This window comes from Doryrhamphus excisus, chromosome 8 (assembly GCF_030265055.1).
Source record: "Doryrhamphus excisus isolate RoL2022-K1 chromosome 8, RoL_Dexc_1.0, whole genome shotgun sequence".
Lineage (NCBI taxonomy): Eukaryota > Metazoa > Chordata > Actinopteri > Syngnathiformes > Syngnathidae > Doryrhamphus > Doryrhamphus excisus.
This window is the reverse complement of record NC_080473.1, coordinates 16,109,085-16,133,730: the sequence shown is the minus strand read 5'-3', so window position 1 is coordinate 16,133,730 and position 24,646 is coordinate 16,109,085. Positions and strand designations below refer to the sequence as shown.

General features: G+C 40.1%; 1 protein-coding gene across 1 annotated transcript in view; it reads right to left on the bottom strand.

Annotated features, from left to right (window-relative positions):
• Positions 1–24,646, bottom strand: part of LOC131135103 (calsyntenin-2-like) — a 180,507-nt gene that overhangs the window by 96,454 nt on the left and 59,407 nt on the right. The window contains exon 2 of the mRNA XM_058080975.1: positions 680–802. Coding sequence (XP_057936958.1) covers positions 680–802 — 123 coding nt within the window. The remainder of the gene's footprint in view (positions 1–679; positions 803–24,646) is intronic.

Sequence of the window (24,646 nt, the reverse complement as noted above, 5' to 3'; positions counted from 1 at the left end):
ACAATGTAATATCAGAAAATGTTGTTATTGTTTTGAATATTTGGACTTTTGTCCAAAAGTCTGACTTTTGCTGTGTGATAAGCCCATTTGATTGACAGGCCCCGTCCACATGATGTCATGTTTAATAATCACAATTTCATTACTTTCATTTTTGTATTGCTTAAAAAAAAATCTGCAATTATATTTATAGCTCTAAAAATGTGCTCTGCTTGATGTTTCAGTGTGTGTGCGTTTATGGGTATGCCCTCATCAGGTCATCCAGCAAACCCTCCTTATTGTCTCATTATTTGCTGTCTTTCTCCCTGGAAGGAAGCTTTTAAAATAAGCACCTCAGGTAATGCCGCTGTGTAGTGGGACACACACACACACACACACGCACACAATCACACACAATCAATCCCACCCAGCTTGAGGATCTTGAATGAGTTCCAAACCTGTACTAGGGCCACATTAGCTCTTGGCTAAGACATTCCCATAAGAGCTGGCACTTTTGGACAAGCTGGAAGTGGCACAAAGTAGGGACACTCTAATCCAGTTAAGGCCATCTTTGTTTTTCTCCATGCGGTTCTCCTCGCCCAGCAGGGCCCATTTGGGACGCCAAATAAATAGTTTGCATTGATACCGGCGTAGTTTCACTTAGTACTGCAGGAAATGAAGACTTGATGAAGATGTGTCGTACCTGCATATGGGATGGGGGCGTCCTTGTCCAGCGCCACCAGAGGAGGATCAAGCAGAACAACGTCAGTGTTTTCGGTGATCACCCCATGGTATGACGTCTCAATCCACGGCTTGTGTTTATTCACTGGGGAGACAACGTTTGAAGAATTAGTAATGTATTTCTGCCACAGAGTCCAACAAATATGTCACTCCGCAGAGTGAGAAATGTGTATAGTGAACAACTTCAATTTAGATGTCAAAGAAAAGCATCTTAGTTTTGACATGCAAACAACAAAATATGACTTTCATGAATGTTTGGCTCCATTCCTCCACACTCAATCTTTGTAAGACCACTGGTCTAATTCCTCTTTTCTCTCATATTCTATTCATATTTTAATTGAATGCACTCTGGACTGAGTTTGACATTGTTTTAAACCAATAAACAATTGGTTTATGCTGTAAATACTGTAGAACATAATAGTGAGAATGGCCAAATCAAACTAGGAAGGTTTGATTTAAACAACTTGCATGCACAGAAAATAAGGCCTAAAAGTTGCATAAGCCACAACTTGGTGACTGATTCATACGGTGATGAAGTGCACGCTTTCCACTTCCTATCAAGCCATAAATCCCCGATTTGATGGGATAAGCTCCAGCTTACATTTCTGTAAATTAGATCACTGAGCCCCCATTTATAAATTTGTGTGCACGATTCCTATTAAAGGTGTAACGTTTTCTGACTTGTACAAGCACACGATCTTCCCTTTATGAGAGACACTTCACCTGAAAATGTCAACTTCATATTTCGTTCTGACTCATTTGGTTTAATTTAATCACATCAGCACATAAATCACCAGATCTGTGCCTCCATAACCTGCGTACAGACACACATTCTCCCAACAAGTTGGTGTAAAAAACAGATGGCCCCATCTTTGACATAAGCAACCATTTTAAATGAGGCACCTCAGCATGAGTGGATGAGTGCTGTAGGACAGAGATTCTCAACTGGTCAATTATTGGGGTTTGTAACATCTGTTTTCAGTCGGGCGTGGGTATTAAGGAGATTTTTTATGCAGCGACCTGTCGTCTATGAATACTCCTATCGGAGGAAAAACACTGTAGAATCCCACTGTCATGACGACAACATTTGTTAGTAGTCTTCTGCCATTCGGATGTTGAATGTGCCAGTCCCGTCTCTTGTTGACTAGTATTTTAGACTGATTATATATCAGATGTTGTATTTTGAATTGTTCAAAATCACTAATGCACTCATATCATTCAATATACAATATTTGAGAAATGAAAAATTTCCGCAATTCGGGTCGCCACGTGTCTTTAAGGGCAGCCAGTTGAGAACCACATGTGTAGGCTAAAGTGTGTAACTCATTATGAATACAATCAGGAATTTAGAAGATTATTTTATAGCAAATATACTGTGATAAAGAGCGTGATTTACAAACAGGGTTAATTTGGCATAGATTTTGTAATTATGTTTTTGCAGACTCGAGTGAGACCAGAAAAACACATGCTAACACTACAAGAAGCAGCGTTTTAAGTTTCCGCCTGAAGAGCATTGCTAATTATACCATAAGTACAAGCATTGATGGATGGGAACACATTAGTATACCACATTATCCTGGGATGAATATGCATGAATTTGCTACAAAAGTAAGTGGTAACCGATAGTGTTTTTTAATTAGAAATGCCAAGCCTTGTCATTTAGGAAACAAATAACCGCTGCTTGTGTGCATGACTTACAGCCGGTAAAGTGAAACCGTGAAGCCGCAGAAGCAGCCTTTGGGGTGATTTGTGCAACTTGGGACATAACCGCATAACCACAAAGGATGTGTAGTAGTACCGGTTGCAACATTATTTGAGCACAATGCAGTACACCTAATGAGGAGTCTGGGGCTTTGGGGGACTTCATCATTTGTTGGCTTTTAATTATCCTTGATAGAACAATTCTACGCTACTGACCTTGGTTACTTTGCTGTGTAAAATTGCCCGAAACATCCGGTGATTGTGAAAGCATGTGGAGCTACTCGGTATTGTTATGCTATTACAAAGGTGAAATACTGTACAAAAATCCCACGTTTATTTAGGTCAATTTACATTGATAAGTGGAATTCCTTATCCAGAAATTGAATATTTTCATAGTTTGAGCATAGAAAACATGTTTTAAATATGGGTTAGGGTTAGGGTTAGGGTTAGGGTTAGGGTTAGGGTTTAGCCAGAGTTCCATTAACAATATGGAACTCTGGCGATATGATCTAATTCCCGTATAGTCCCATTTACACCCATAATACCCAATATGGTACACATAATAAGAGTAAATAAGCCATTTAAGACATAAATAAGACTCATGCTCGTGTGTGTTGCTATAAATGTGTTTCTTAGGAGAGATGACTGACATACACATCTTTTTGCTAAGCTTGGGTTATAGCCTTAATTAGGGATTTTTTTTTTAATTGGGAGGGATTATTGATAATTCAAATCTCCAATAAAAGCCCGTCTGGTGTTGGTCTGGGTGAGTGAACATTACAGTGACATTGCTGACAACTAGTGACCAGTGTAGAATACTACATCTTATTCACCTTGAATGCATCTTCTGAATGCCTTATATTTGTATTTTAGTTGATATAGCCAATTTATGCTTCAAAATTCTTTATTAGGGCAAAAAATACTCAACATTTGCTTCAAAATGCAGACCACACAACAGCATGATTTACTAATTAATATATTTTGGAAAGACTGTGAGAGAGTGAAGCAAAATTTGATTCAAAACAGAAATGGCAATGATGTAATTCATAGGCATTCATGATCGCTCGAGTCTGTTTTCTTTTTCTTTTCTTTAGTGGTGATTTGTTCACTTCAGGTAATTGCTGCAGTCTCAGCGGGGTACCACCCACATGTCAGCATCGACCGAAACACCAAAGCTAAGGCTCATCCCGTCACAGGCAACACAAAAATACAACAACTACGCAACCTGAGTAGAATAGGGTCATTGGACTGACGCCACGGGACATACTCCCGCAGTTCACTGATACCGTCCACTTTTGTTGCAAATAATTCAGCCTACCACATATGGAGGACGGCAAGGGGGGGGTCTACAAGTGAAAAAACACCAATCCATCAGTTCCCGAATTCTCAAGGGAAGCATGGCAGCCTCTTGCCGTGATTGAAATCTACAGCTGCAGCTCCAATAAGTTGACACTTGGAAAGCTTTTCCAGATTGCTGTCTCAGTCGGATGCCTAACGGAGCAACAAGGCGTCAAGGCGTCAAGGCGTCAAGGCGTCAAGGATTAGTCCTAACTGATTGAACTTTAACACCCTGTCCATTGACACGTCTTCAAATGACCCTTGGAATGATCGGTTTTGAAGACAGCATTGATGTTTCGCCTTTGAACCATGGAACGCTGCTCGAGTGGTGCCTGGGTGGCATTCGCTACGATGGAGTCAACCTGCTAAACAAAGACCGAATCCTTGAAAGCATCATGTGGAGAAATGTTAACAAGTCAACAGGAAGTGAGAAATGTAAATATTTGTCTTTGATTTGTCCTTTTTTGCTGAAAGTCAAGCATCTCTTTGTGATCTGCTCACCTCAAAGAGAAGATTTGTCTTTTTGACATTTTGATTGAACTGGGCAGACCTCAGCCTTCAGGCTGCGGAAGCCTCTAATAGAATGTGTGCTTATAGCATCTCTGCTGTACTCCGAGTGACCCCAATTTTTGAAAGCAAACAACATTCATGCTCACCTAAAAGCGCAGAGAAAATGGCACGCTAAACCTGTTTGTGAATGGACAGAGGTGACGTTTCCTCGGGCTTCTAACGCCATGTCGTTGGCCACCAAATAACTTCAACACACAATTCAGATTTTTATCTGTTAAAAAAATAAACGGCTCTGATCAAACAACATTTTCTGTGTTTACTTTAAAACAGACGCAGCGATTCAAATACCGTGACCTTTTGCCGGGAGGAAAAGCTAAAGGGTGAAGCTGTTAAATTGCAAAAATAATCACATTCCTTCTCTCGCTTTCTGTCATACACACACAGGAATCTTTTCATTTCAATGTAACCTTAACACCTACTTTAATGGAAGGCGAGAGCAAAGACGGTTTTCACTGCCTCCACTTGTTGCATATTCCCTGAGGAGCTCCGGTTATCTTTCTTTTATCACAGTTAATTTGTTCTATACGCAACCGTGGTAGGATTCCTTCTTTATAGATGGAATATTATTGCAGTTAGAGCATAGAAAACCTGCTTTAAAACTTCTAAATATGTTTTTTTTTTCAATTATTAGAGCTCTGTAGACATGAAATAACAACCCTATAGTCACCTTTACACTCATATTCCAGAGAGGTTAAGCGATTTAAGATATAAATAAAACTTGTGCTCACGTTGCAATAAATGCGTCTGAATGTGTAGACAGGAAGTGACATCAGGGGTTTGGAGTTCCATTCCACATAGCTGTTTTTTGACCACAAACGGTTGTTATGATTATGATGATAATGAATATAATTATTGTATATATTGTTTTTATTGTATGTTTCACCTACTGACATCTCGTAACTAGTGTAGAATACTGAACATCACAATTTGAATGTGTCTTTTATTGATGCTTCATATTTGTATTTAAGTTCATGAAAGTATTGTTTATTGTTGATTTGGCCTACGCATTGTCCTGCAATTTGCAGTGTCTAGATGGCACGCATGAAAAGTTTGAAGCCTGGTTTCTTTACACACTTGGCACCCAATTAGTGACCATTTCGGTGATGAGCGAGGGGATTGCTGATTAGAAGACATTGCTTTAGGCATTATGATTAGTTACTGAAATCCGGGAAGGAGGATCCAAGAGTCTACCAAAATTACTTGGGAATTTCCTCCAACTTGCTTGCTCAAAGAGGTGGTTTCATTTCAAAATGTTCGCATTGAAGGTTTACACATACTTCATACTTGTTTACTCATTGGCATGTCACTGGCACACAAAAATGCTACCACTGTGGGGACAAAATGCATGCAAGTGGAAACCAGGCTTTTGCTCTTTTTATGCTTAAAAATGCTTCATTTAAGCAAAAATTACTTACAATTTTCTACAAATTCATAGACCATGCAAAATGCTATGTGGCAAGGGTGGATTGTACGGTATATGAAATTAGTTAGCCAACTATATGTTGGCAGATGCTAACTAGCGTTGCTGTGCACGTTGGTAAACCTCTCACCTTGATACCTTAAGAGTCGCGCTGGATGACGAGTTGACAGGTCAGGCTTTGAGCTTATTAGCTAGCGCTGAATGGGTTAGTGCCCCAGCGAGTGCAGGGTTAGGGTTAGACTGGGTGACTATACTGCTACGTGGACTAGCAGTCAAAAGTTTTAGAACACTTTAATTTCTCGAGGAAAAAACTATATTTTTCTGCAAAACAGCTTTAAATTGTTGACCCATTTTGCGGTCCTTGAAACAGGCTTTTGTGTATAATTCTGAAATACCAATTTTTCAGTTTGGCACTAACCTAATGGCACGTCACCATTTACCTTCGTACCAATACAAGTTATTCATTGGACTTGAATGACTTGAATTTCAATAAATAACTGAAAAATTCCAAAAAAGTATAATGTATATATGCACTTTTTACCCATACATTGCATACAAAAGCAACGTCCTCTAGCGAATGACATGAGTTAACAAGTGAATAATTGCTTTGCCCTCATTAAACGTAGCCACAGGTGTTGGCCCAGTTATTTATTAAACCTATACATGCTAATATAATCAGGTTGAGTGACGGATGAAAGGTGAATGCCGGAGCTCAGCTGCCCTTCCCTGCCAGTCAGCAGGACTATCTCCCTTTGCCATTTCCCTGACAATTAAGTTGCTGGTAGTGGATTTGGCTGTAGGCTATGTGCATGGCGCAGCGGCAAAAACAGCTGATTAATCTTTGACGCGGCCCAAACTGTGCCACCGTAACTGTGCCTGGAAGTGCCATTTTCCAAAGAGGTTCTGTCTGAACATCACCAGGGGGCAACACAGGAAGACAAACAGCTGAAATGTAAAAAAAAGAAAACATATGTAGTAAATTAATCTCAGATTGACAAGGTCAACAAAAGGGCGGAATGAAAAATAAATAAAAAAGAGGCAGTAAATCATTGCAGCATAAAAAAAACCCGAAAAAGAAACAAACAAACAGTATAAACCGTAACCGTAAAACAGTGATGCGGCTAATTTATTGCTTCAAGAAATACAGTTCCCAGAATGCAAAGCGTGCAGATTCAGGAACTAGTGAACTGGAGTATTGAAATACACGCTAATATCACATTTTTAAGTCTTATGCATGGATCATGTTTTGTAAGTTTGATGAAATGTAGAATTACTGCAGTTTCTGTTTAGACTGCTTGGATTACGACCGATCTTGAGCTCCAATGAAAAAAGTGTCTGAGCACCGAGTGTAGGTACGATTGCAAGGTTCATAGTTTGTCTTTCTGTGTATATTCCATTTTACAATGTGGACCAATGTCCAAAATATAAACATTCAGACTCGTATTCATCCCACTTGACAGTTTGGAAGTTAACATGCTCGTGTAGACCTGGGAAACCACAACGGAAGTTCTGTGAGCAAATAAAACACAATGCAAGTCGGGGAAAGTCATCACAACACATTCATAGTTCTGGACTATATACCAAGACGGAAAACACTAAAAGAGGGACACCCGGTACCAAACATCACAGCCTGGCTTTTGTGTACTTCAGTGAACAATGGCATTTTTGTTTTGACATTTCTCTCCCTCGTATCCTGCAACACTGTCACCGTTGCAAGACGATAGAGCCCACACAAAGGTCAGGCTTTTACCATGAGCTTCTTTTTCACCCTCTTTGGCTAAAGTGCAACCCTTCTGACAGAAAAGCGTCTGAGGAGGGAGAGAAACACAGAAAGCCTCTATAAATATCAATCAAATTTGCCTCCCAGCTTATCTTGTGTCTACGCTTTCAGATGAGGACTTTTAAACACTCAAACACGGGGAAAGGGCCGACTGCACAATGACTCGGATCCACTATGTTCCGAGCCCCAGGAGGTATGGGACAGAGACCAGGAGAGGTAAATACAGTCCATAAAGTGTCGCTAAAACAAACAAAAGACCCAAAGAGGCCTAAAAGCATCCATCCAAATGAACAGGAAGAGTGGATGCGTCGGGGCTGGGAATACACTTATGGGTGCCATTACCGCCTGCTGCCATGATCCCTCTTTATCAAAATGACTTCACGGTCACCTTAATATGCTCCATTATTGTAAATGCAACTTCAGATGTGCCATTTTCAGCTTCCTGCTTTTCTCACCTGCATTTGCACGAGTACAAAATGAAATATACTTACATGGAAAAGTATTGTCAGAGGTTAAAGCTACAGTACATGTTTAAAGGTCAAGCTCACACCATGTTGTATTATGTACAGTATCATCATTTATTTCTTATTTTTAGGGCTGTCAAAACTAATGCTAGGCTAATGTAACTAATGTAACTTCTTCCCAAGAGTCATTACCACCTTGAACTCAGACATACAACGAGCCCGGTCATTTGCGTAATGCAAATGTGCAATATTTCCATCACTGCCTCTGTTACTACCTCAAACATATTTATGTATTTAACAACTCAATACACCCAATACTCATCTGTATACACCAGTCATTATTTGCACTATGACCCATTTATCACTGCACTAAAATTAATATACCCGCAATATGTCTTCTCCTGTATATGCTCCTATGCAATATTATGTGTATACTTTGGATATATTGTATATATCTTGTATATATCTTGTTAAACTGTCTTTTTTTACTCTACTTTTTTAACTTGACTATTGCAATGAAAGGAAAAGCTCTCATTGTACATCTTGTATAATGACAATAAAAGGCCATTCCATTATATTATTACATTAATAACACTACTCTGTCTTGACGATAGACGGAAAAGTCTGCCAAAGTCTTTTAACTTTAATTACTTTAACTTGACTCCTACCGTAAGACATCAACAGCAGTGCTCAATTCCAACACACATTTTGCCCTGACCAAATTAAAATATTAGCAGTGTAATTGTTTCTTAATTAAATAGGTCTGCTTTAAAGTGAAAAAAACAAGGAGCATGTGGTGCAAATATGCACATTAATCTGATTTTAAAAGCTAATGTAATGACAGCCGTTAAGATGCTACCTGCACAGCGTGGTCCTGTCTACTTCCACTTACGCTTTAAAAGCAGTAAGCAGAAAAATATGTTGGCAGTGTGGCTTCCAGTCTGAGTGAGGAAGAAAGAGTAAACACAGTGACTCTGGTGCCAAAAATTAAAGACATAGACTTTGGAATGTTTCCATGGAAACAAAGCCTCCCTGACATTTGACTTGAGCGCTTGTCCAAAGAATGGAGTCATTATTTCAAGCATTTGGGAGGAGGGCAAGGTTATAATTTGATAAATGACATTATAATGATTTTAATGAACTCTTCAATTTCCACAAATCTTTGAGGAAGGCTGCAATATTGGACAATAATTTCACTTACATCAGATCCAGGATTTTTTTAAACAATGAACCACTCAAAATAGGATACAAGTGTTTGACCTGCACTGAACTGCACAATAACTTTTTTTTTTAAGTTTTAAAGTTTTAGCTTGCCGATGATTGTGCCTGTTGTGAGATAATTCGAACTTGCAATAAAAGCCTGTTGGTTGTGTCTCATGGAACATTATAGTAAGGTTACTGACACCCAATGATCATTCATTCAATCATTTGTGTCTTTGAATGCGTCTTCTGAATGCATCATTTCTATGCTTAGAAATGTTTGCTTTAGACAAAAACATGTAACATTTGCTACAAAGTCTCGATTTTCTTTACTAATAATATGCAAACATGAAACAGCATGATTTATTAATTAACCGTGATGGAGTGAAGTCGCAACATTTGGCGCGGGATGAGGTTACCGCCATTCTTAGTCAAAACCCGCCAGCACAAGGCCGCTATCTAGAACTCATAGAAAAGGGAACGACGTGAGTTCTTGTCTCAGTCGATGAGCTTGTGGACGGCTCAGTGTTCAGTGTTTTCCGCTTGGTCCTCAAACCGTCTCAATTTAATAAACCATAACATACATGATTTGGGATGTGACCAAAACTGCTTTTTGAAAAAGTGCATGGGTTTTGCCCCCCATTCCATTTCATAATGGGAGAACATGAACACCATGTGATGACCTTCAGAGTAATAAAGGGGAGTCCTTGTGCAATCACAGACAGCAATAATATGTCCATCGGACTGGTTGCTGAGTTAGCATTTTGCCCCAGGCAACACCTAACCTAACCTCATAGCGTACCTTACTTTGACACATCTGCTGTGAAAAATTAGTATTCCAGGTGAGGTCTGGTCTTTATGAATATTTGACGTGATTACCAACTCGCCACCGAGCGACTTACTTTACATTATGAAGTGTAAAGGTGACTATATGAGTGTTATATGGATCTTGTCTAGAAGGCTCTAATAATGTTAAAAAGAATGTTTAGTAGGTTGGAAACTGGTTTTCTATGAAGATATGTTATTTTTAAATCAGGAATTCTATTTCACAGAAATTACCTTATCACAGTCGGGTCTGGAACCGATTAACTGCGATAAACAAGGGATTTCCAACACTACAATTTACGGGCGCTTTGTAAAGATTCATCAAGAGACCGCAGTCATTTCTAAGCATGCGTTCAGTTGCTGGAAGTCATAAATCACCTTTGAGCTGCTCTGTTAGTCAGTGACGGTCACTCAGGTTAATAGAAACACAAGCATCAAAGTCGGCTACTTGCTGATTCCAGCTCGGCACTCTTCATCTGCAAAGCTGGATAAATATCAGCTCATGCGCCTCTGGTTAGAAGCTAGCAGTGTGGTTTATTCTGAGTAATGTATTCAGGTGAATGCCCACATCAAATGCAAACACACATACATATATACGCACACACATACACGGTTGATTAAAAAAAAGGTCAAACTTCCATCTGCCTCCCCTCGCTCGCTTCTTAAGCTCTGCCAAAAAAATACACTGGCTGAGATTTTGGGAGGTGTTGAAAGGGGAAAAAAATGACGTGCAGATATTGAATCAAACAATCCACAACTGCTGAAGCAAAAAGGTGTTGGGGATTGCCAGGTGCTTTTCGTTTTCCTTATCTCACCTGAGAGGTGTGTGGGATTTCCTACCTTTGTTTACCTGCCTCTTCTTCAATGTGGTGTCCAAGTGTGGAAAATATTATTGTTAAATATCCAACACACCTGAAGCTCCATTGACCTTCTCTCCTTTCTTGTCTCCCTAACGTCTGTATTGTGATCACAAAAATGATTCTCTGTCTTTTGTCTGCTAAATCTGCATTCCGTTGTTGGGAACAAGAACTATGTGCGTGCATTCAGCGGAACAATATGGCAGATTGATAGTGAATCTGTAGGTGGAGTATTCTGAGGGCATTTAATCAATCACAACTGGACTGTTCAGGTTGTCTTAGAATACGTTGTGCTTTCACCCGGGAGGCTTCATTAGTTCATGCTAAAAGCCCAGTGGGACACACACCAGGCAGACTAGATAGGACAGTCTCAAAGTGTTACTGGGTTTGAATTCTACTGGTATCTTGCTTTTATTAAAAAAAATGTAGAGTTTCTCAGGTAGACCTGAGACGTACCTTTGAGACAGAGGTTGGTACACGCCAAAGACAGGACCCCCCTCTTCCCATAGCCATAAAAACAATTCGGTGTATGCTGTCCAATGCAGTGAAGAATGCACTGACTTTTATATAGCGAAAACCAAAGAACTGGTGTGTGTCACAACACAGACAAGCTAACTCTTCAGGTCAAGGCTCTGTAGTCTACCTGCACCTCAAAGAGAAGTATTTTGAGGACAACAATGTACACATTCTGAACAGAGAAAACGGATGGTTTGAAAGACGAGTCAGCCATTTATGTTAAGGTTGAGAATCATCTTGAAAAGATTCAGTCATTTAGCCGCAAAGAAATAAACAAGACACAGTTACCTTGGTTTCAGGGTTTCAGGTGGGTCCACGACCATCATTACATCTGAATGGAATGTTAACGAAGGTGATACGGCCTAAATGACCGTCAATGACAGGTAGAAGCCCTACTCCATTGTATCCTATCGATCGTCACCACTTGACACCACTGAAGAGCCCAACCATTACTGTCCGAACATTCCCTCTCCTTTAGAGGATAAATAGATTGGATCTTTCACGGAGTTCTCAGACGAGAGCCGTCCTAGCTAACGTAGACTGGTCTGTGTCTTACCTAGTCTTTGAGCATGAACTGATTAGGCTAGTCCAGATGAGAGGTGAAACATCATCTATGACAACCTGAGCAGTGAAAGTGACTTAGGTGTTACTTTAGCTGTAACTTGACGTATATTGCAGTCGTAGGAACAGAACTGGTGTAGTCTCCCCTCGAATGCATTCCCACTGGCCAAATGAAAACGGATCCTCACCTTATCTGAACCTGCTGGAGCTACAGAAGAGTTAAAGGTGGAAAAGAGTAGTAACTCAATGCAAGATACAGTAAAGTCTAGTGAACGCCTCTCATTCAAGCAGGCTTCTTGAGACTAGTGTGACCATGAACTGATGAAGGCTCCTCGGATGAGAGATGAAACATCTTCTAAGACAAGCAGAACAGTTCAGTTGTGATCGATTCAATGCCTGGAGAATACAATGACCCATGTGAATGAGAATATTCACGGTCAATACTCAAGTCAACTGTGCAATGACTTGAGGTCTCCATTCATCGTTCTACTACACTGGAGAAAGACCAGACGTGAAACTGGTCTTAGCTCTGATCCATTGCCACCAACAAGTGGATACATTACAGTATATATATATTTCTTTCTATATTTATAGTAGGAGGTAGCTCTTTGGGACTGGGTTATTTTAAAAGTAGCTCACAGGGCTGAAGGCATAATTGGCTGCCTGCATTCTGTTGTCCTCTACTTTATGTTCTGCTAGCATGTGTACCTTGCATCATACTCAGGATCATATGAATCTTGATCACTACAGTCAAGTCAAGCAACTTGTGTGAACATCGGCTAGTTTTGCTAGCATGATAATTGCTGGGTTTACTCCCTTCCAGTGAGGTGAAGCAGGGAACTTAGTATTACTTTGTATGAGATCAGCATGATGATGCAGAATAATTAGCTATTTGTTGAAATGGAGCCATTGGAGCCTGACTAGGCTCTAACAACTTTAGAAGTTCCAAACCACTGAGAGCAGTTCATCAGCAGTTATGATGCCTTGGATTCAGTCTTGCATTTAATGTGTAATCTTCACATCGCATCTGCATTTTTAATCTTCCGTAAATCCTCTCAAAATTACAAATGAGCTTTAGTGATACCAGACGATGAGAAATGCTTCTTGGTTTGCATATGTTATCTGCACTCCGTTTGTTTAAGTATTTGCTATTCTACGAGCATTGTTTACACTCGTTAGCGCCAGCCTGCAAGCCAAGCAGTCAAACGGGGCAGCTTGTCCTTACAGTTCATCAGAGAATATTAAAAAAGGTAAATATGATGAACAATTGTGAGCTTATCAATTCCTGAGTGAACATAATTTCGGACACAAAAATATTTATGAGCCTTATCTTTATGGGTCTTAATCTGACGACCCAAATACAGAGAATTGTCCCAGGAAGAGGTGCTGAAGTACTCTACCACACCGTTGGGGAGGGGGGGGTGCATGAGCTGGAAGGTGCTTGTCACTGCCGTCCTTTAATAGAAAGGAAAAGCTAGACGCGCAATTAGCAAAACGTCAAACGTATTAAAGATATGTTTATGCTGTGCTGAATGACTGAATACATTTGACAACCGCTCAACAGAAGGTGCTCAGACCTTTACAACAAAGTCTTAGAGTTTTTCCCGGAGAAGGATCGGGGTACGGTAAGAAGGTAAGACCACAAGTAACGGTTGCAGCTGTAATCCATGCAAAACTAGAAGTCAACTCTGAATACCTAACATCACTTCCTGCTCGCCCTCCACTCAGCTCCCCCAGCAATGGAACACATTTACAGCAACATACACCAGCTGGAGTCTTATATAGAGTCTTACATATGTCTTACACGGCTTACTTTTGGTTATGACGTCGACTACATTAGCGAATATCGAGGTGTCATTTCATGTCTCGAGGGTTCTAATAATGTTAAAACCAAATTTAGAAGGTAGTAGTCAGGTTTTATATACTCTAACTACGACTTTGTGGAAATGTGCTTATCACAGTCGGCCCTGGAACCAATTAACCGTGATGAACGAGGGATTACTGTATACATTATTTACATACGAATACCTCAATTGTAATTTCACCAATAAAGTCAAGTGCTGACAACAGTTACATAAATGCTACAGTGTTCGAACGACTGTTGTCATCTTATGGCCAGGTCTTTTGGGGGGGTTGTTTCTAAAAAAAAACAATTTTTGTTTTGGTGATTTATCTTGATGCCCCTCTCACCCTCAAGGCTGTTCATCATCTTTAATATCTCTCTCACTCCCTCCCAGTCGTGATTCAACACCGTCAGCCAATTTCTGTCCAACTGTGGCCCAAAAGTGGCAGCGCTCGGCTGATTCCACTGATAAGGGACTGAATTCTCGCTGTCCACAAAGAAAATGATGGGGAGAAAATATAGAGGTTGACAACAGAGATGCGTTGAGATGCAGAGAAATGATAAGAAGAACAATAATTTGGTAGTGTCAATCTGATTCAGTTTGAATCCTTTACTAGGACAACTGATCGCAGCCCACAAAATGTAGAACAAATCATGTTCAAGTGATGCTGGAAAGACACAGTGTGAAATACTTGACTTGTCAAAAAGGAGAACCACTCCATTTTTTTCCGAAGCCAGTCATAGACTGCTGATACAGTATCACGGGAGGATGATGAATCATTTGCATTTACATCAAATGCTGATGAGGGGAGTGGTAGAGGTGGTGTGGGAGAAAATGAGGGAGGGTTAAGGTCAAGTTGTACTTCATAGAGGAGACACAAATCTCCTCTGGGGAATGGCGTGGAAGGGTGATGGGGGAGGCGTATGACACGGGGAGAATGACTATGGTGGACCTCTATTTCAAGGGTGGCACCGGCACTGTTCTCCAACAAATATGGAAATGTAAGAATGGTGAGAACCTACAAATAAATGTATACGGACAGTAGATACTGTATGTCTGTGATATAAGTATATTATATGAATGTGAGTGTGAATGGTTGTTTGTCTTTTTATGCCCTGTAATTGGCTGGCCATCAGTCCAGGGTGTACCCCGCCTCTCGTACAAAGACAGCTGGGATAGGCTCCAGCATGCCCGCAACCCTCGTGAAGAGAAGCGGTATAGAAAATGGATGGATAGAAAGCACATGTTGAAAATAGTGTTGACACATAACAGTTTAGTCAGTTTCAGTAACATTCGGACTGTGTTTTTTCCCCTAAAAACTCATTTGTTAAACAAAAATGAAATGCCTGCCCATATATTTGAAAATAATAAAAATAAAATTATCCTTTGTGATTGATTACAATCCTTAGTCAGACCCCTCTGTGCTCACTTCCACCAAGCTTTGTCACAAGGTTTAAATAACACATGTGGTAAAACTAACAACACAGACACATGGGAAAACACACACACACAACATGTGCGTGATGCAAAAATATGTGCCCTTTACGGCGAGCTTTCTGCTGTGCCACACGCCAACAACTGCTCTTTTCCTTCTCCATGCCCCTCATTGCTCACACGGTGATCCCTTTAATGACCACCCAGAGATTAGATCTTTATTTATCAGACAGCTTGCAGAACAAGCAGAAACATCCATCTTTATTTGACTGTTTAAGGTTGAATCCCTGGAGCGCAATGACTCACACGGCACAGGTAAAACATGAATCGATAAATAAATAAATATGTAAAGTTATTGTGTGATGGTATGTTGTGTTCATGCTTTTCTTTAGCCTTTCTTCCTGTGTCCAAAGGGCCATTTAGTTCCAGCGCTGGACTCTAGTGTCAATGAAGAGCCCAGAACAGTACACAGAGTCTATGTAGCAGTTGCCACAAACCTCTGAAAAGAGAAAGTTGTGTTTGTGTAAAAATGAAAGTTAAGCTTGTGTAAAAGTGAAAGTTAATTTTGTGTAAAAGTGAAAGTTACGTTTGTGTAAAAGTGAAAGTCAAGCTTGTGTAAAAGTGAAAGTTAATTTTGTGTAAAAGTGAAAGTTACGTTTGTGTAAAAGTGAAAGTTAAGCTTGTGTAAAAGTGAAAGTTACGTTTGTGTAAAAATGAAAGTTAAGCCTGTGTGGGTGACAACAATGCATCTGTTGTGTATCTCCAAGTATTTTCCATCAATCATATGTAAGTGTTCTGCAATTGTGCTAAGTGTGTTTGTGTGTGTGTGTGTGTGTATGTCATGAAGGGTGAGTGTGTGTATCGTGAAGGCCTCGATAAGAAGCAATTAGACTGACAATGTACTTAAATGTTAGACAGAAAGATGAAAAGTATAATAATAATAATAATGTCTAACAGCAGAGTACTTATAGGTTCAAAAGGTCCTGCGTTCTTAGAGCTTGGTGTTTGTTTGTTTGTTATTAGGATTATGTAAAACATGCTTATCTCATTTCCAAATACTGTAAGTAGACTGCGGATGGTTAAGAACTAGACCAGAAGCTCACAACGTGTAGCCAGTGCTAAAGTCATGGATATTTTGGATTTTTTTTTTCAGCATTTGTGTTAAATACATACATAGGTAGTACATCCACGTTCTAACATTACTGACACCAAGTGACCAGTGTAGAATACTACATGTCATCACAATGTCCAGGCCATATTCTACAACAATGGTTGGAGAATATGGTGGATTTTTAATATATGATGGATAAAGAGATCCAGTGAGCAAGGGGAATGCTGGGAATGCTCAAACAATCAGTTTGTATAGTCAGGAGGAAGACCAAACTGCCACACTTTAGACTTCATAGTAAGTGAAGTGAGTAAATCCAAAAACATATCTTGTTTATTTTTATTAAATTGACCAGAGAGTGCGCCGGCATCTGTGACGTCTGCGGCACCCGGAAAAAGTTACAACCTGAAGGAATCCTTTCCATCTAGGAGCTGGTGTGAGCCTACAACAGGCATTTCAATCTTACGGCTGCGACAAATCCAGTGTGAGTCCGGAGTAAGCGAAAAGAGAAATCATTGCTATTAATGCAGGCGAGGACCAAAATAACAAAGTTTTTTTGTCTGCAATGCAAAACACTGTCCTTAATTTTTCAGTTTAAAATTGATTATTTGAAATGACAACATATTAGCATAGTCTGGGAAAGTATGCAGTTTGATTTATTGGAAAGGGTTGGGCATTTTGTCCTTGATAGTAGTCTGCGAAATGAGAACATTTTAGTTCATTAATTTTCTCCGAGAATGCAAATCATTAAATGAATTTATGATCTTTCAATTTTTTCTTAACGCATGATATTTTAAGATTTTCAGGCCATGGAGTCTGAGACTACCGTTAAATGAACCCCAATGATGTCGACAACATCAGTACAAGAGAACGGGGGTTCCGTTTAGTTATGCACAGTTCAACGTTTGGTAGATTAATATTCCTTGGTCCAAATGCAATATGTTGATCATAATTCTAAAGTAGCCTGAATGAGACCAATAAGACAATAGTTCACACTCTTATAGAAAATATTGATGAACTAATTACTAACTGAGTTAAGTGAAAAAATAACCACCTTCAATTCACTTCCTCCTCTGGCCAATAACCCCAAACAACATTGATATGCTATGCTATACTTGCCATCAATCACATCTGATTTAAATAACAGTAAAGAACAAGTCTTCAAATAACGAATCACGTTTTCACCAAGCTATCAGTCAATTAGGTTGAAACAAATCAATTAAAATCCAATCACTGTCAAAAAGCGTATCCGATCCCCTTGAGAATGACACGTCTAAACATCATCTGGATGGTGACCCGTTCGTAGTTGGATTAAAGAAGCAACTGCTACAAATAGGTTCAAATCAACCTTGATGAATACTGATGAGTAATGTATGCACACCCCTCCCATTGTTGTTTTAAGCATATTTCATGTTTTATTTTAAAGCAGAGAGGCCTACTTTATTCTAAAAAGTAAGACAGCACAGATTAGGGCCTTTAAGAATCATTGTGCAAACTGTAGCCAACACTTTTTTCAGTTTCTCATAAAATGTATTGAAGATTGTAGTAGAGTTAAAAGCATTTCATAAAGCCTCTTGAAAGTGTTTCTCGGGTACAAGATACAAGGAGGACCTTTAAGAAGCTTAAGCAGAAAAGAAAATGGCTAAAAGATGAAAAGGTAGAAAAGATGTGCACTTTATTATTCTTACAGCACTTTATGATTAATCAAATGATTAACATTTATAATTATTTTATTTACAGATACACAAGCACCAGACTTGAGAGTCAGAACAACAGGCATTTATTGCAGGTTTGAATGATCTCACAACAGGCACAATAATCCCTAACACAGGCTACGGCCGTAATCCATGCCTAGCTAGAACTCAACTCTGATCACTTCCTTTCTGCCCTGCACTATAGGGGTGTTATTTCATGTGTAGAGGGCTCTAATATTGTTAAAAACTGCCTTTAGAAGGTTGTAAACAGGTTTTCTATGGTTTAACTATCGCTACTATGCAGCAATTCACTTATCACAGTCGTGTCCGGAACCAAGTAATCACAATAAACGAGGGATTACTATATTAATATACCCACAATTAGTATGGAAGCCAAATGACTTCGATTCTGTAGCTACTGTATAGATAAAATGATGAACTGCACTGTTAGCCGGAAAGCTAGCTTTCATCCTTTATTACAAAGTAAAAGAAGGTTAGCAAAATTGGGCTGCAACCCAGCCTTAGGTCCTTAACGGGGAAATGGGTGGGTGGAAATAAATGCAAATGCAATTTTTGTCAGGAAATGTCTGATCTGACTCAACTTTTACTCTCCCGCATCCCATTATTGCTATGTATCATGCTGTCAAGTGGTAATTAAAAAATAGCTGTGTATTTCATCAGACCCGGTGAGAGAATCTATATGGTAGGTGGGAGTAGTGAAGATAATCCCCTTGATGTCTCGCTTTCAGAACGCCATCACATTTCCCCGGCGCCCACGCCTTCCCCCACATTCCCGTCAGCCTCTATCACTTTGTCTTATCACCGCAGTGGCCTAATGATGATGAAGCTGTGGACTCAGCAAAAGAGTCAGAGGAGCATTACCTATGTTGTACACACACACGCGTCCCCGCTAATGCCTGTAGGCTAAAATAAGTGGCTGTGCTATTTAGTTATCAGTCCTTTGAATGGCTACAATGATGAGTGCTTTATGCAAATGATGTTTGTGCATCTTTTAGATTGAATGTATCTGGAATGATCCCAATTGTAATAGGCACCATTGGGCACCGGCCACAACCACAATTCCGGCTAATGATGCGATGCCACGGTCCAGAATTGTCATGGTGCAGTAGATTGATTTTAGCTAGAGATATAATATCAACATATAATCCATAAAAGAACAGTAAATAAAGGCCGTGCAAGCATTTGTAATTGAAAGGGCTCTCATTTCGTGGCGCAGCGCAAGGTAGCGCAGGGTGGTGGAGTGTGGCGCACCCCATGCAGTGGTAATCATCCAGCGCACCACTGTGCACAGCCAATTTGGTCATTTGGTAGACTGGGGGTGCGCCGAGATGCGCATGGCGGCACACCACGGAGGTGTGTGGCACAGTGACTATTTTGTGACAAAACAGCGCGCCAACGGTGCCATGAAAGATCGCCAGCTCCGACCTGGTCTGTTCTTGGTGCGGGCGAAGCGCACCCTGCAAATTGCTAAATTCACTGGCAGGCACACCAAAACCTCACAGGCATGTTTTTCAGAGTGTCGGGTTGAACCAGCACGTATATTTTTGTATTAATTGTCACATCACATCCGATGTCAAATCAAAGACGTCACGCCAAATGGGAACTCAACCTGACGGCAACTGAAAGTGTGATGCCAACGAATGAGTTCACATTTGTCAGACAACCACAAACAGCCACGGCATGTGTTATGAAGTACGTATTCGGCTTATCTAATCTCATGAATCTCACTCAAAGAGAAAAACAGAAAGAAGAAGTAAAAAAGAGAGATGTTTGTTGAATGAATAAATGTAAGTCAGTCAGCGTCTTAATCACACACATTCACACACAGCATGTGCCAGGGAGGGATGGAGGCGTGGGTGCGTGCCGCTGCGCCGGACTGCGCTACTCACAAAAATGTGGTGGTGAAACGGTTCTTAAAGTGGGACACCAAGGTTGCACAAGGTTGGATTTTGGTCCTTTCCCCTTTGCAGATACTCTCAGAAGGTTTCAAGGCTGCCACTTGGAATGGAATCATTTGATTTACATAGGACCTGGGAAAACTCTTGCACCGGTTTTCATACATCTTGGTTTCATGTTGGTTTTTTTTGAAACTTTGAACAAGATGGAGTTACCACATTATCATCTTAATGTACAACATTTTGGTTTACTCATTCATTCATTCAGTCATTCATTTTCTACCGCTTATCCTCATGTGGGTTCTGGAGCCTATCCCAGCTGTCTTTGGACGAGAGGCGGGGTCCACCCTGGACTGGTGGCCAGCCAATCACAGGGCACATATAGACAAACAACCATTCACACTCACATTCATACCTATGGACAATTTGGAGTCGCTAATTAACCTAGCATGTTTTTAGAATGTGGGAGGAAACCGGAGTACCCGGAAAAAAAACCCACACACGGGGAGAATATGCAAACTCAACACAGAGATGGCCGAGTGTGGAATTGAACTCGGGTCTCCTAGCTGTGTGGCCTATGCACTAACCACTTGACCTCTGTTTTACTTGTTGATTTATTTTTGAAGTTACACATTCTTTATTCTTTTGTTTATTTATTATAAAATGATACATTTTATTTAATAGATGAATCAGTATTTGCTGAGACTTGGCAAAGGGGTAACATTAAATAAACTCTGATTCTTCCTACTCCTTTTCTGCCACTGTAAACGTGTGATGTTAAGCATGTTCCAAATGAATGTAATCTTTACCATGACCAAAAATGCCATCCCAATAATTGTTTTCGCCTACACAAAAGGGCAGCTTTTCTTAGAGGACACACACACAGCCTAACTAGAGAGAGAGGTCCTGTTTGTGGGGAAGTTGGTGATTAAATGCAACCCTGAGAGCCAGATGAAAGAAAAAAAAAAAGTCAAGGGGAAGAAAAAAGACCGGTGTGTCAAACTGACAGGGATGGAACAGGTACAAAGAGCAAAATGACAAACAGTAAACCTTCTGTGGTGCCTCCAAGTAGCACAGTGTCTGTGTGTGTGTGCTAAAAAAGGACCTCAAGCATTTCCTATACCCACCAATAGTGGGTGAAACTGAAAACCAAAAAAAATAAATAAATCCAATGCCAATATGATGATTACACCCACTGCAATTACAGACACAATAAAGATACATTTAGCATATGTTGAATGAACAAAAGCATCGAGAAATTTGCTGCGATTACGTGAACTTTGTGTCAATTCATGTAATTACGGTTTCGTCTACGAGGCACAGCTACTGCAATTCATACTCACACAAAAAAATTCTCCTGTACCCTCTCTGCATCAGTGGCTCGTGAAATCGACTCGTCAGTAATAGGTGGCTACAGAGAAAGAAGAAGGGGGAACAGACGCCTCTTGACAGTGAAAGGTAAAATAATGCGCCGCAACATATACAGTAATAAAATAATAACAGAAATAAATGACATTTCCCAATGAAGTCCCTCTCTGCTGACTGACTAAACAGCTTATTAGCATTCTTGGTTCCCCCATGAAAGGAGGATGTAGGATAGAATATGATACAAAGCAAGAGGAATAGCCGCGCCTCAGACGTTGCAGAGTACACCAAGGATGGTTTTGGAGGAAAGCTATTGATCGTGGTTTGCATCAACTGAGCTCCAGAGAGTTAATCAAACGCACACACGCACACACATACGTATTTGCACTTCAAACTATCAATGGTCAATAGCGAAGCATCCATCAGTTTGCAAATGCTTTACGGTCATGCTGTGCATCTCAGTTAGAAAAGCTTCCGACAATCATGCAAACCAACCATTAATGCTCCTCTCAAATTAACTTAATGAAGAATATCTACAACTTAAATCGCAATAAAAATGAAAATGCATTATTACAAGATGATAAACACTCTTGGTCATTTGTTACGTCTGTCACTACTCCATCCGTACCAGAAACGAAATATGCAAGGACTACATCACCTTCACTGTTGCTAGGCAGGTTCAATTCCATCCTCCATTATGGTTGCAGGGTTGTGCTGGAGCTGATCCCAGCTGACTTTGGGAGAGACCCCGGATTGGTCGCAGGTTGCCATATAACCAATCGTAGTATATACGTACAGTAAGTACACTGGCAGTAATCAACCAATCAGAAAACATCATGTAATACGTCAGTACGGTTAACGCCTCTGGTAGGGATACTACCGGTATGCTGTAAAACTTAATTTGAATCCAGAAGGAACATAATTTTTCTACAATTTACCATGGAAAAAAAACTAAAACTGTATTATGGAAAGCAGGAAGTGAACAAATGTAACAGTTACTGATTGTAAAAGTACCAGATGGAGGGGTAGGATTTAATAAGCTTTGCTTCTTCCTACTCCTTTTGGACATGTGGAACTGGGAACTGATTATGGGATGCACTCAATTGGCCCTGTGATTGGCTGGCGACCAGTCCAGGGTGTACCCCGCCTCTCGCCCGAAGACAGCTGGGATAGGCTCCAGCACCCCCCGCGACCCTCGTGAGGATAAGCGGTAGAAAATGAATGAATGAATGAATGCACTCAATTGGAATCTGATGCATGTTCAAATGAAATAAAACCATTACCATTACCATTACCATTATCAAAAGTAAAGTAAATGGATGAAAAGTCTAATTTAAAGGGAAACATGGTGTTATCCCTTCTTTTGGTGCCATTGTAATTGGAACATTGATTAAACATCCATGGCATCAATAAAGTGAAACTAAAACCAATTTAGCTGTCCTTTAACAACAAATGTACACTGCTGTTTTAAAATGTATGTCGACAGAATCATTAACCAATTATGTATTCACTAACCTTTTCTTGGAATGTATATTTGTATGTACAGTAGTATAGTACATGTATCTTATCCTCATGAAGAGACAGTTTACAATTAGATTTACTGAATGATGTGCAAGGCTAGAGAGTAGAATAAATAATAGAACACTGTACTGTTTCCTTCTTTTTGCCTGGTTTTCATCCACTACTTTCATCATCCTAACTGGTGTTATTGCTGTGCCTTATGAATGCAAACAAAAGCTAGAAATAAGAATAGCTAATGGTCAAGTCAGAGCAGCACGGCACACAGCCATCATTTTCCTCTTTTGTTTCCTTGTATGCTTTAGGCTCACAAAATAATGACTTGTACAAATGGAGCCTATGAGCATAAATGCCACAAGGACTCCTGCGGACGCGCTGTGATCCTCATGCTAGTGATGCTACTAATGCCTGCACACACAATGACGCACAAACTGACTGGAGAACGGAGACAAACAGATTTTAAAGCCAGTATTGTTATCCATGACAATGCACGGCGAAGGAGGTGACCGAAGACCTGGGGGTGCTGTGTGTGTGTGTGTGTGGGGGGGGGGGGGGGGGGTATATTTGTGTGTGTTGAGTATATGTGGCTGAGAAAGAGAAGGTGAGTTGAGAAAGAGGTCATCCATCATCACCAGGACAGGATGTTGGATGGTGATTATAGAAGGGGGGGCTGATAAATCTACCTCTCTCCTTCCTAGGTCATAGTTCAAGAATGAAGGTTCTTTCTGGCAAAAATTGAGGTCCTGAGCAAAAATATCTAGATGTGTGTCACTCCATTAGTTTTACTATATTCCATTCCAGTATGTTTTTTTTTTCAACACATATTTCCAAAGGTAGTGAATAATTCAGTGACACTGCTCTCTGCTTTGGAAATATTAGATGAAATATTGAGACGTAGGAATGGCAACAAAAAAGCATGGCACAAACAAGAGAGGGGCGGAGACAAGATGACAGAACGGAAAGGGAGAGAAAAGGAGACAGGATACGAGGAAGGAGGACTTTTCACACGTCTCCGTCAAAGCTTAAAGCTCTACCATTTGAGGACAGAAAAAACTTACACTGATGTGGTCTTGCTTAAAAACATTTTGTTGCTGTAACGGCATCATGTTTGTGTTTAAAAATATGTTGTTATTTAAAAAAAAAACATGACAGTCATCTCTCATTTATCACAGTTAATTGGCTCCAGACCCAGTAATGATAAGTTCATTTCTGCAATGTAGGATTCAACATTAATAAATTCATTCTTATTTGTAGTTAGAGCTTATAACATTTGACTTTCTTAATATGATTTTTTACCATTATTAGACATGAACTAACTCCCCTATATTAACTCTCACAATATTATTATTATTCTTTGTTTACAAATTGTGACTTTGTATCACTTAGCTCAATTGTAATGTGCAGGCTGGGACATAAGAGACAACCCGGCTAACGAGTCTCCAATTTATTTATTATAAACTTACAAAAGGGTTTCAAACAAAGTGAGGAAGAAAGACAAACTGAGAAGCCAAAAATCAAGTACTTTTTGTCCCTGCTTCATGTCGGCCTTGCCATGGCCGACCTACGCAGTGTGAATGGAATCTAATCAAATGTCATTTTCGACACATGTGCTTGTGTTCCTTTTTTCAGGAGCACTTTGTAAACAGCCGACCGCATCGAATAACCAAATTGATTTAAAAAAAAAAAGCTACCTAAACCTTTAAAAGGTTGGCTCCAGCCATGATGCCAGGTTGGATGTTACGTTTCAAAGAAATACTTTGGAAAAGACACTTGGTGGACCGGATGTGGCCCCCGGGCTGTAGTTTGCCCAACCCTGCC